Below are 14,258 nucleotides of genomic sequence, written 5' to 3'. Positions count from 1 at the left end.
AAAACGATGAGATGCCATCTTATCCCAACAGCAGAAACAAAGTTTAACAACATAGCAAACAATGAATTTTAGAGAAGAATGCAGAGATTGGAACTCTTCTGTGCTGCTGGTGGGATTATAAAATATACAACTACTGTGGAAGACAGTTTCGTTTTGCTTCAAAAAGCTGAACATAGAAATCCCATGTTGTTATTGTGTGTCCAATCTACTGTTATTTATCGTGTCCCTTTGTACAATAGCTCTGAACCCTGCCTTATCCTGAGCCAATCACACTGTCTCTGACACACTTACCTTTATTACCCTAGTTACTGAATCAATCCAGCTCATTCCCACTCACCCTCTCCTGCGCTCTCCCTCCATCCTTCCAAGAATGATGTCCTTCTCCAAGGACTGGTCCCTCCTGGAAGAATGCCCAAAATCTGTGAGATAGAGCTTCAAATTCCTTGTCTCCAAAGAGCAACTTGGTTTCACCCTCTCCACAAAAGACCTATTTCTTCTCTTAGTAGTTCGTAGTATGTTCAGTACTCTGCCCCAGCATCACAACTCCTGTGCATGAATAATTCTTCTATCATCCTTAGTTACTGTCTAGATCTCTGATGTATAGCAAGTAATTGTGAAGACCATGGTCTGTATTAGGCACATCTTAGTCTCTAGAGTGACTTTGCTGCTGTTCAACACCCTGTAGAGATCCCTGACAGCAATTTCCTAAAGCAATTGGTCTTTTGATTTCCTGGCTGCTGGTTCCAAGATTATTGATTATGGAACTTGTTAACAATCTTAATTTCTTCTCTATCTATCATAATGCTGCCAGTTGGCTCAGTGGTGGAAATCTGTTTTCTTGATGTTGAGCTTCAATCCATATGCAAGACTGCAGCCCTTGACATTCTGCGGCAAACAATTCATGCCCTTCTCAGTTTGGGCAGGTAAAGTTGGATCATCTGCGTAATGAATCTTCCTCCAGTCCTGATGCCACATTCTTCCTCATAAAGTCTGACCTCTCAGATGATCTGTTCCAAAATAGATTGAAAAGGTATGGAGACAGATGTATCCCTGATGCACTAATTTCCTAATTTTGAGCCATGTTGTCTTACTTTGCTCATTTCTGACAACTGTTCCCTAGTTCAAGTATAGGTTTCACATGAGCACAATCAAGTGTTCTGGGACTCCCATTCTCCTCAAGGTTAGCCACAGTTTGTTGTGATCCACACAGTCAAATGCCTTTCCATAGTCAATGAAACACAGACATTCCTCTGGTACTTTCTGCTTTGGGCCAGAATCCATCTGACATTAGCTATGACATCCCTTGTGCCATGGCCTCTTCTAAATCCAGCTTGTACTTCTGGTAGTACTCTGTCAATGCGTTATTCCAGTTGTTTTGTTTTAATCTTCATCATGATTTTGCTTGTGTGTGATATTAGCAATATTGTTTTATAATTTCCACAATCTGTTGGGTCACCTTTTTTTCCCTTACAGTTAATTGACCTCCAGATTTCCTGGCACAATCTGATGAGCATGTCCAGGGCTGCACCTGTTTGTTGAAATATTTTAATTGACAAGCCATCAATTCCTGGGCCCTTGCTTTATGCTGATTCCTTCAGAGCGACTTGAACTTCCTCCTTCATCGCCATTGCCTTTTGATCATATGTTGTTTCATGAATTCTCCTGTGCCAGCCAATTCTTTTTGGTACAGTGAATCTATGTACTCCTTCTATCTTCTTTTAATGCTTCCTAGATCATTCAGTATTTTTCCCAGAGCATCTTTAAGTATTGCACCTTGAGTCTTGAATTTGTTTTTCAGTTCCTTCAGCTTAAGAAATGTCAGTTGAGTTTGTACCTTTTGATTTTCTGACTTCAGGTCTTTACACATTTCATTATAATACTTTGCTTTATCTGCCCATGCTGCCCTTTGAAATCTTCTGGTTAGCATCATAACTTCCTGATTTTGACTCTTTTCTTTGGCTTCTCAGCATTCCAGTGCAATATTCAGAGTCTCTTCTGACATCCATCTTGTACTTTTCTTCCTCCTCTGTCTTTTTAATGACCTTTTTTATTCTTCATGGATGGTATTCTTGATATCCTCCCACAGCTCATCTGCTCTTCGTTCTTTAGTGTTCAGGGTATTAAACCTATTCTTGAGATGGTTTTTAAATTCAAGCTGTATAGACTTAAGGTCAAATTTTTATTCTTGTAGAGTTATGTTAATTTCTTTAGCTTCATGTGACCTGTTTCATTGCTAGGAATATATCCCAAGGAAATCAGAACTGAGACACAAAACTAATGAACTAATGTACACCTATGATCATAGCATCATTTAACAGTCTACATTCCATTAACAAATGATTGGATTGAGAAGTTGTGGTACATTTATAAAATGGAATATTATGCATCACTAAGGAACAATTCTGTAAAATACTCTATAATATGGGTTATAGAGTATTATGCTGAGTGAAATAATTCAGTCTTAGAAAGACAAGTACTGTGTAAGAATACTATTGTGAAAATAGGGTAACTGAGCAAGATTTATAGATAGATGATAGATAGATAGATAGATAGATAGATAGATAGATAGATAGATACTATATAAGAAAAATATACAAAATAAAAAATTAGGATAACTGAGCAAGGTAGATAGATAGAGAAAGGAGACAGAAGAAACTTAAGCGGGGAAAATCATTAAGATAGCAGAAGTTAGTGGGTGAAGGAGGGGCTGAAGGAATAGGAAAAATTCCATGAGGATTTGAAGAAAAGGGGTAAGTAAAAGCATAGATCAATAGTAATTAACTTTATAAAATACAGTGTAGATGCATGATTATCTACAACACAATGCATTTCAATAATAGTAAACAAGCCAATTAATTTTTTTAAAAAGTAAGCACAATTCCCTGATAGCAGTCCTGACTATATATTATAACTCACCCCACTCCCTCTCTGTGGTTCCTATTTTCATTCCTCTTTCTGTCAGTACTCTTCCTGCTTTCTGTTCTTGAACAAATGCCGCCCTTCTAATCGCAAGTGGTTGATTGTCCTAAGATGGTTTACCTTACAGATCTTACTTGGCTCAAAACTGAACACACAGGAGTAAGTTCCATTCCAGGACTTTCCAAGAAAGAGCATAGTTCTTTATTTAAGTGTAGTTTTGTACATGTCAGTAGAAGTGTTTTTGTTTTTAATATTGTCTTCATGCACAACTCATTTGACTCATACTTAATTACTGAATGCTTTTACTATTGTAAAAGTCATATTACCATTGTGCTTACTTACTGGTAGTTGTTGATATAAAGCAACACTATTAATTTGTTTTAACTGCCATTTAACTTCATTCTATTACTAGCTCTGACTGGTTTTCATGTTTAGATGAGTATCTTAAGGGTTTTAGAGACACACATGTCATTTACAAATAAAAATCTTGTCTTTCCAATTGTTCTGTCCCATAATTATTTTTTCTTTCTTATTTCAGTGGTTAATGATGTGAGAGTGAATCTTTAAACTTTCCCCTTTGTTGCTCTCTTTAATTTGAATCCTGTAGTGTTTCACCATTAGCATAATATTGAGGTTGATTTGAGTTAAAGATGCTTTAAGGAGTATCTTTTTGGGGGCTGTCCTATTAAACATTCTTAACAGCGGTAGAAATTAAATTTTATCAAACACCGGTATGAATTTTGTGAGTTGATCGTATGTGTTTTTCTCTGTTGAACTATTGATGTGATGGAATGATATTCATAGATTTCTTTCTATTGAGCTGCCTTACATTTTTGGAATAAAACTCTACATGGTCATGGTATGTTATCCTTGTAATATTCTGGGAGATTCCATTTGCCAGCAACCTATTGAGAATTTTCACAGCAATATTAATAAATTGGTAATTCTGTTGGGGGGGTTGGTGAACGAACCATCCTTGTCAGTCTCTGTCATCAAAAATTTGATAGTTGAGTGGAATAAACTAGGCAGATTTTCATATTTCCATGCTCCAGCACAGTTTCTATGTATGAGAATTATCTGAGGTGTTAGTGAACATTGAGAGTGAAAATATTGCCCATGAAACCTTCCGAGCTAAGCAGCTTTGTTCGCAGTCCCCTCTTTCCCCTCCCCACACTGGTTACTCATCTTTTACAGGAGGAATCTTTGAGTATGCAGATGGCCCCAATGCCCAGGTCATGAACTCGGAGGAGCACGCCTTTCGATTTTCTGCCAACATCATTAACAGGAACAGGACTCTGCTGCCCAATACAACCTTGACCTATGACATCCAGAGGATCCACTTCCATGACAGCTTTGAAGCCACCAAGAAGGGTGAGTATGCTACCTTAGCTAGTGAGCTCTCTTCTCTTCCTTGCCTGTGGAGAAATTGGGGCTGTTTGCTGTCCAAGGTACTGGAAACGAGACTGGCGCTTAGGCTGAGCATGCAGCTTGGATCAGGCGGTGCTTTTTCCCTGAGATGATGGATTGCCCATCAGGAATTTCCAGATTACTGGCCTTCAGAGAATGAAGGCCCTGTGGGGAGTGACAGGAGTGGAGATACGGAGGGCCTGAGTTTGAACTGAAGAAGGTGCTGCAAGGAGGCATTCCAGGTCCCTGATAGCCCCAAAGCAGGTATTTCGAAGCTTGAATTTAAAAAATTAAAATCCTACCCAGAAGATCAGTACTTAAAATACAGGTAATGTATTAGTCTGATATCTAACATTTATTTATCATTTTTTAAAACTTAATGAAAAGCTACAAAGCTGAATCAGTGGCTGCACCATTTTGACCTCCAGCATGGTGAATGGCACTTGAAATCTGACATTGACCTCAGAATTCAATTTATTTCTATATTTTGTTTTGGCTGCATAGTGACAAGAAAATTGTAATTCATAAAAAATAAGTGAGAGTGAATCCAACAGAACAATCTTCTCTAACATGTGCACCCTTGAATTATAAAAGCTGAAATGAAAACATGTTGGTCTGCATGCTTTCCTATTAGTGACACGTTTAAAAGAAAACTGGGTGACTGCATAGAAATGACTGATGAGCTTTTTTTCATAAGGTCCCTGCTAGGAAAAAACCTAAAAAAGGTAATTTTTCATACCTGAGTGAACAGGTAGGCTTCAGTGTCTGTAACATGTTTAAGAATACCAGAGTGCTTTTTGGCTACTGCTGTAAAAAATGTCTAGTCGATATATAAACCAGCTACCATTGAGTCAGTTCTCACTTCCTGCTGCCAGTACGTTAGAGTCTGGAGTATGTCAGAGTAGAACTGCGTTCTACAGGGTCTTCAGTGGCTCGCTTTTCAGAAGCATATTGCCAAGTCTTAGTTTTAAAAAAATACCCAATGTTTATTGATGTCCATACAATCATTCATACACATTGTATTTTATGTAATTCTTTTTATCTACTCCTGATATCACCCCATCTTTTCAAGTCCCCACTGAATCATTCCTATTCCTTTACTCCCCATGTCCCACTAACCCCTGCTGTCCTAGAGATTTCCCTCCTTCCATGTTTTCTGTCCCCTCCTCCCTTTTCCCTTCCTCTTTCTGTGAGAGGCCTCTAAATGAACTCAAACCCTTAACCCTTAAGTTAGCATTTGAGAGCATTAACCATTTGCACTTCCTAAGGAATCCACTTCTCACACACACACACATACAAACACATGTAGAAGCATGCACATATGCACAGTCACAATACATTTTTTTAAAATTTCATCTGAGAGCTTAGATAAATCTGAAAATAGCCTCCCTTAAAGCTTTGGGGTTTCATAGAACTTCACTGAAAACCACAGGCATACGGAGTTCAGTCCCAGGCAAAAGTAGGGCACCTTTCCTGTAATGTGTTATCACAGCCCCTGACATTTTTCTTTTAAAACGTTTATCACAATTTGAAATTAAAGAATTTGGCAGGCTTATGTTTAATGTCTTTCTCCTTCTCCCCAGCACTGAAGGAAAGTTCTCAGTTGTTGATTGACTTACTCCTGGTAGACTGGTATACAGCGAGGGTCCTATGAAACACTGTTGAGTGAATGAGTCATGTGAGGAAGGGCTGTGGGAGCGTGAGCATTACTGCCCAGCACCCACACTGGCTGAGCCCAGGGAGTAGACCATCCGTGCAGCCTGGAAGACTGAGGCCCACTTCAGTCATTCTCTCAGGTTTTTAGTGTCTAGTCAAAGAATACATACATTTGCTTCCAGGTCAGGGCTTTGACCCCCTGGGTTCCAGGTTTAGACTTGCCATGGTACTGCAGCTTGTTCTGTTTGCCAAAGCTCTAAAATTGATGAATTGAACTTATCATCCCAGAAAGACAGCTTAGTGTGGTGACCAAGAGTGTGGCTTCAGAACCAGACCACCTGGATTTACGTCCTAGAAGCTCTGTTACTAGTCAGACCCTGTGCTTCAGTTTCCTTGTCTACAAAATGGGACGTACTTCATAGAGTTGTGAAGATGAAAAGAATTGAAATTTGTAAAATGCTTAAAACAGCAATGAGAGACACTTGTTCTTATTGCACATGGTGGCCTTGCCTTCTGCCTGTGGAGTGTCAGGCTGAAGCCCTCAGTCTTGCACATATTTCAGACTGGCCTTGCTCCCCTCCCGCCTCCCGTGACCCCGGGTCCATCTTGTATAATTTTGAGCATGCTTCTCACTGACATTTATTGAAACCACTCTCCTGAGTCTCAACCTACACACAGACCAAAGACCCCTGGTCCTCCACAAGTGTGCCTTTACCTCTCACCTTTCTACCAGTGCTGGTGTGACTGTCTCCCTCCCCAGGGCTTCCTTACCCCCCCCCACGCCCTGTGACTGCACAGTGCAAGGAGGTGAGCACCTGTCTGCCGAGAGTCCATTCTCACATCCTCTGCTTGGCCTCATCCAGCTAAAAAGTGACTGGACTCTATCGGGACTGCTCGGTGGCAAGGTCCAGGGCACAGAACAAATGCCTGGATTTAGAATACAGAGGCCCACATGGTTACAGCTGCCCCAAAGGGCTAGGCTGCTTTGTCTGTTTATAGATAAAACAAAAACAAAACCAAAACCACTACCCACTGATGTTGTATGATGACCCCTTGGTGATACAGTCCAACACAGGGACCTTCTCTAGCCAGGCAGCAACTACCCTTGGGGCACTCTTGCTGCTAAGGAACTTACAGGTCCCCTCTACAGGGAACTGCCAGGCTATAGGTGAGCAAATTCAAGCTGGAAGCACTCTCCTCCCAGAACATCCAGTCCTGGGCTTCCAATGGACACAGCCACAGCCACTACCCAGCCCTCACCATATCACATGCCTTGCTTGCTTAAAATCTTAGGAGACATTTAAGTTCCATAGCGTTTTCCCTAAATTATGCTCAGAGCCCACGAGGTCCGACCTTCCAGCCATCTGTGCCACTTACTATCCTCTAGAACCGCAGCTTCACAGGGGACCATTTTTTAAATCCCACTTCAGGGCTTTTGCACATCCTGCTCCTTGTGCCTGGAGCCCCCTTTCTCCACTCTGACCTCGGCCTTTGTTTAGCCAGCTAATTCTTCTCCCATCAAACCTCCCATTCTTGGGGAGGCCCTCCCCAGCTGCAGGCCCTCTTGTTTCCATCTCGTAATGCTCTAGGCTTTTCCTTTACCACCCTCCTGTCTGAATGTCAATGTGTATGCATGTGTGAGTGTGTGAATGTCAGTGTCTATGTGTGTAGTTATAGAGTTCTCATCCGTCCCTTCTGCTGGATTGCTCTGCTGTACTGTAGAACCTAGCATAGCTTGGTACACAAGAGGCACAGAATTACTATTGGTGGTTGGGTTGAACAAACAAATGAAGGTCTGTAAGTATCAGACCTTCATACCAACAACTTCTTATGATCCCTGCAGACAACAAGGCTCTGCCTTTCAGGGGCTCACGCCCAATGGAGTAGCAAGCTGGGTTGTAGGGCCAACAGCCACCACACATGGAAGAATAGAAAAGGTTGAATGGATAGTATGGTTCAAGCAACAGGGGCTTCTGGAGGAAGAGAGGTTTGAGCCTCAGCTTTTTGAAGTATGGAGGATAAGAACGGGCCATGAGATAAGACAAACAGTGGATTGAAAAGTACAACTTACTTGGGGCATGCTTTTCTAAAAGAATCAAGGGATGGAAAAATCAGATACAAAACAGGAAAGAGGACATGGGGATGGGGGCGCAATGCAGGGCTCCATAGAAGGTTGCACTGGAGAACAGGCAACAAATTGTAATTATAAGATATGGCTTATAAATGACACACAGAATGAGGTCAGCTAGGCGGATGGGGTTAGCTAGATTTCACAGAGCCCTGGTGGCATAGTGGACAAGATATCTGGCTGCTGACCAAAAGAGTGGTAGTTTGAATCCACCAGCGGTAGATGGGTAGTCATCTCTCATAAAGACTTACAGCCTCAGAATCTGATGGAGGGTCGCTATGAGTGAAAATTGACTTGGAAAGAGTGACTTTTTAAAGGAGTCCTGCCGGTGTAGGCTGCTAATGGAAGGGTCAACAGTTTGAATCCACCAGAAAGAGGCTTAATCTCCTGCTGTAAACATATACAGCCTGAGAAAATCAGGAGAAGGTTGCTGTGAGTTCTGACCAAATGGAAAACAGTGGGCTTGGTTTTGGAAGGGGCATTTTAAGAACTGAAGTCTTGGGAAGCATATGAGTTGTCCCTGGTTGTTGAGCCCCTGACCACAGAACAGCTAGGGTGGGAGTATCATGTCTAGGACTGTGAGGAACTGACCAGGGGGAGCAGTTGGAGGGTGCAGTCAGCTGCTCAAGAAGCACCTCAAAACTGTGTTCTGACGACATTTTCAGAGTTAAATCTCAGAGTTCACCGCACCGTGCCAGGTGTTAGAGGATCTCGGTTTAGTGAGGCAGACATGGAACTTTCTCTAGTGTGACTAAAACAGCAGGTGCCAGATTGAGAGTTGCAGGACATAGTTCAGAAAAGGGAGACTTTTCTTGACTTGGTCAAGAAACGTCTGGTTCAGCATCTTGGAAAAATTGTTTAGCAGTATCTGCATACATTCTGAATAGGTATGGAGAGAGGACACCCTGTTTCTGATTTTAAACCATGCAGTGGCCCTTTGTTCTTTTTGAATGAAGATGACCAATCCTGCTTCTTACTCTGCCTCAGTCAGGAAGCTTTGCAGAAAACTCCACCGTAGGCGATCCTGACAGTATTTGAAATACTAGTGGCATAGCTTTCAGCTTCACAGTGACAAACAAGCCACCATGGTATGGGTGAAAGATATGTGGTGGATTAGTAATTGAGTTGTTTCAGCAAATAAATGAAGTTGTGGATGTGTTCACTAGGCTGTGCCAAGAAATTTGGAAGACAGCCACCGGGCCAATTGACTGGAAGAGATCCATGTAAGTCCTCATTCCAAAAAAAGGTGATCCAAGCAGAATGTGAGCAATATCATTCACAAGTAAAATCTTGTTGAAGATTATTTAAAAATTGCTGGAAGAGTACATTGACAGGGAAGTGTCAAAAATTCAAGCTGGATTCAGAAGAGGAACAAGGGATATTATTGCTTAACAGCAGGTAAATCTTGGCTAAAAGCAGAGAATACCAAAAAGATGTTTACTTGTGTTCTATTAACTAAATGACTATTCAAAAGTATTCAGCTCTGTGAGTCTTAACAAATTAATGAATAGCATCGAGAAGAGGGATAATTCCAGGGAAAATTGTGTTCATGTTAAACCTGTATGTACACAAAGAAGTGGTCTTTGAAACAGAAAGAGGATACTGCATCGCTTAAAATCAGGGAAGATGTGTGCCGTGGTTGTATCCTTTGTCCATACTTATTCAGTATGGATGTTAAGCAAGTGATTATGATAGCTGGACTCTATGAAGAGCACTGTGACATCCAGATTGGAGGAAGGCTCATCAACAATGGGCATTATGCAGATGACACAGCGTTGCTTGCAGAAAGTGAAGAGACCTGAAAGGAACCTGAAGAGGATCGAAGACTGCAGCCTTCACTATGGATTACATTTCAACATCAAGAAAACAAAAAGTCTGATGACTGAGCCAGTCGGCAGCATCATGATCCATAGAGAAAAGACTGAAGTTTTCAAGGATTTCATTTCCTTTCCACAGTCAACACTCATGGTAGTAGCTGTCAAGACATGAAAAGAGGTGGTATGTTGGAAAAATATGTTTTCAGTGACCTCTTTGGTTTTTTTGATTGGTTTCCATTTGGTCACTCATATAATTTTTGTCTTATAATTATTGGTGTTCAAGTGCTAAAGGGCAAAGTGCCAATGCCAGTTTAAAGACTTACAGTGTACCTTACTCAGGCCATGGTATTTTCGATTGCTTACCGTAGTGTTTCTGATCACTTGCTGTGCATCTGAGAGCTGGACAATGGGTAAGGATGTCAGGAAAAGAATTGACACCTTTAAGCTATGGTGTTGGAGAAGAGCACTGAACAGCCCATGGACAGCCAGGAGAACAAATATGTTTTGGAAAGGGTGCAATTGGAGTGCTCTTTGGAGGCAAGAATGATGAGGCTTCACCTTACATACTTTGGGCATGTTGCTAGGAGGTGCTATTCTTAGAGAAAGACATGGTGCTGGGAAGGGTGGAGGGTTGGTGAGGGAGAGGAAGACCCTCAGCCTGATGGGCTGACACAGTGACTGCTGTGATGAGCTCTAGAGTGTCGGGAAGTGTGAGGATGGCACAGGATAGAACAGGGTTCAGATCTTTTGTTCCTGCGGTCACTATGAGTCATACTCAACTCAGCGGCACCTACCAACAACAACAACAATATACATGTGAAAGTTGAATGATAAATAAGGAAGATTGAAGAAAATCTGATTTCATTGAATTGTAGTTTGGGCAAAGATTATTGACCATAACATGGACTGAGGAAAGAATAAACACCTGACTTGGAGAAAGTATGACCAGTGTGCCCCTTGGAGGCAGGGATGATGAAACTTCGCCTCACATCCTTTGAGTATGTTTTCAGGAGGTGCCAGCCGTTGGAAAAGGGCATCATGCTTGGAAAAGTGAAGCGTCAGCCAAAGAGAGGAAGACCCTCAATGTGATGGATTAACACAGTGACTGCAAAGTCAGATCATGGCAGGTAATGTGAGGATAGTGCAGAACAGGACAGGGTTTCAGTCCGTTGTTAGCGGGGTCATTATGTATCAGTGTTAACTGGATGACATCTGACAACAACAACAACAACTAGAAAGCTGTGTGGGTACCTAGGAGACTATTTTTTTTTCTAGCCACTTTATTGATAATCGCCTAAAATTGGAGAGAAATAGGAACTGCACCAGTGGATTGAGACTGCAGGAGATCACCAGAATGGCACAAAATAGGAGAAAGTTGTTTTTTGGGTTTTGTTGGGTTTTTTACTTAAATGGAAAAATTTAATTAAAAAATACATTTTCCCCATTAAATCCTTCAGTTTTGCAACTTGAGGCATGAGTCTTTTACATAGTTTCACCTTGAGAAATGCCAAGCTTGTTCTTCCTTATAGTTTTCTAACTCCAGGTTTTTCCTCATTTTATTTTCTCCTTTGCTTTGTTTTGCAAGCTGCTTTCTTACTTCTCTGTTCTCTCTCCATTCCTCCACTTGCTACAGCGTCTACAGCTTTGGAGTAAGCTTCAGAGTCTTTTCTGATGCATATTTTGGTCTCTTCTTGATCTATTGTTCATAGGATTGCTCTGGGTTGTAGTTAATGTGGTGATACATAACAACATTGACAAAGAATGTATGAATTAGCATATACTTATCCAATAGAATTCTGCACAATGATTTAACAAAAATTCTCCTGTTACATACACCAGTAAGGACAAATCTCACAAACATACTGATTGGGGAAGAGATGGCATACATCTTTAGGTAGTAGCTACAGGAATGTAATTATGTGTGAAAATTCCTAAACTTTACATACTTAAGAATAGTGTGTTTTATCATACTGTGTTATTTTATTATTGCTGCTTACCACTGAATTGACACTGGCCTATGTTGACACTGTGCATGTTGTTGTTATTGTTGTTAGGTGCCATTGAGTTGAATATGACTCCTAGTGACCTTATGAACAGCAGATCTGAACCTGGTCCTGTCCTGTGCCTTCTTCGTACTTTCTGACACGCTAGAGCCCCTTGGGGCAGTCACTGTGTCAGTCCACCTGGTTGAGAATCGGCCAGGTCCTGCTCCATCCTCATAATCACTCACCCGTTTGAGCCCCTTAGTGGGACTCCTATGCCAGTCCATCTCATGAAGGGTCTTCCATGTCTGTTCTGCCCTCTGCTTCACTGCATACATACCATGTCTTCCTGAAGTGATTGATCCCTCCTGAGGACATGCCCAAAACAAGCAAGATGGACAGTGTTGAGCTATGGTCCATAAAGTTTTTACCCCTAAGATCTTCCTTCCTAGTCTGTCTTCACTTTGAAGCCTCACTGAAGCCTGTCTATCATGAATGGCCATGGTGGTATATCAGATGTTGGTGGTATACCCTCCAGCATCACAGCAACCTGTGAGCCATCACAGGACAGCAACTGATGGATGGCAGATTATGTTATCTCACAACTAAAGCACTTTTGTGGCCCCTTCCTGCCTTCACACGCCACAGTGTGTGCTCTGAGACAGGCTCCACTGTCTAAGCTAGGGAGCAGTTCTGCTGCCGGATCATATTCCCCGCTGATGAATCTCTCTGTCATGTTTCCTTGATCTTTTTTGTCTTTTAAATTTTTGGATTATCTACACTGCATTCCTCGGGGGCATCTTTAGGACCCTTCCAGGGAAGTGGACTTGGGCCTAATTCTAATTAATCCAATGATGGTTCAGCTTCCCTAGACAGTGGTTCCTGTCACTGTTCCTTCCTCACCAGCTGGCTCCAGCTTTCTCTAGCCATGGGGGGCTGGGGAGTGCCGAGGCTGGAGGCTGGCACCGCCTGCCCTGCAACTCTGGTTGAATTAGTTCTTGCCTCCACATGGGACCCAGAAGACCTTTCCCTACTAAATGAGACTTTCACTTATTGTCTTTATTTTTAAATGTTTTGATGAAAATTAAAATATGAGTGACTGCCAGGCAGCGCCTGAGCCAGCAACCCAGAGACCGTCTGTGTTTTCTTCCAAGCCTGACCAGAGCAGGTCTGGAATCGACCCAGTACTCCCTAGGCTCTTCTGCCTTCACTTATTCTCTGGGTTGCTCAATTCCTTTTAAGACACAAATTGATTGGGATAATTTTTGCTATAACTAAATTGCCATGGGGAGGGGAGGGGCCACCGCACACAGGTTGTGGACTCCTGCAGTGACTGTGAACCACTGAGTTACTATAAAATGACCAGAAAATTGAAGCCACAAATAATGTAATTACTGCAGTGTATGCTCCAGGCTGCCAGAATGAGGGCTGGCTGCTACCCTGAAGACATCTGGAGGTAAAGCTGCTGCTACTGCTGCTAGCTATAACCCCGACCCTGGTCTCCTAGGAGCAGGGCTGTTCTTCCAGTCTGGAAGATCCTCAGAGAATGAAAGAAACATGGAGGGGCCAGGACAAAGGGATTTAGAGAGAGGCCAAGGAGAGGAAACAGGAGAAGTGCCGGATCAATGGTTCCTGTCACTCTATGGGGAGGTCTTTGACGGGATGAAACCCATCATCATTATACCACTGTCATCACCATCAGCACCAACACACTTTTACCACAATGGTTGTCAACTCCTAGTGACATCAACACCACCTATACTGTCTCTATTATCATCAACGCCATTACTGTCGTGACAGCTACATTCATCATCATCAATCTCATCAACACCAGCGTCCCTCATACTAGCCCTCCGGTACTGCCTTCGTATTAATGTTGGCATCATCTCTATTCTCATCAATAGTAATATCACAACCCCTACTATAATCCTCACAACCCCTACAATCATCATCACCTTAGCTGTTAGGACATAAACATCTTTAGTATCGCCAGTGTCATCAGCATCAATCTCACTGACACTATCCATGTCATCACCATGGCGCTGTACCTCCATTACTGTCCTCACCATGGTGTTGGAATCACCTCCAACTTCACCATCTCTCCTTTCATCACTGTCATCACCATCACTGTTAAGACGTCAGCATCTGCATCATCCTTGGTTTTATCAGTGCCCAAGTCACCAGGACCACACCATCATTGTTGTTTGTTGTTGTTATGTGCCATCGAGTCGTTTCCGACTCATAGTGACCCTATGCACAACAGCTCTAAACCCTGCTCTATCCTGCACCAACCGCACCGCATCTGATACACCCATCCCGATTACCCCAGTCACCGAATCAATCCACCTC

General features: G+C 42.2%; 1 protein-coding gene across 1 annotated transcript in view; it reads left to right on the top strand.

The window, feature by feature from the left end:
- Positions 1-14,258, top strand: part of LOC102857642 (glutamate receptor ionotropic, kainate 3-like) — a 306,122-nt gene that overhangs the window by 188,083 nt on the left and 103,781 nt on the right. The window contains exon 2 of the mRNA XM_006886456.1: positions 4,114-4,290. Within this exon, the coding sequence (XP_006886518.1) occupies positions 4,114-4,290 (177 nt within the window). The remainder of the gene's footprint in view (positions 1-4,113; positions 4,291-14,258) is intronic.

This window comes from Elephantulus edwardii, unplaced genomic scaffold, assembly GCF_000299155.1.
Source record: "Elephantulus edwardii isolate Elephantulus edwardi_28Jun2011 unplaced genomic scaffold, EleEdw1.0 scaffold00049, whole genome shotgun sequence".
NCBI classification, from domain to species: Eukaryota; Metazoa; Chordata; class Mammalia; order Macroscelidea; family Macroscelididae; genus Elephantulus; species Elephantulus edwardii.
The sequence above is the reverse complement of the archived record's forward strand: the minus strand, read 5'-3'. Positions and strand labels throughout refer to the sequence as shown.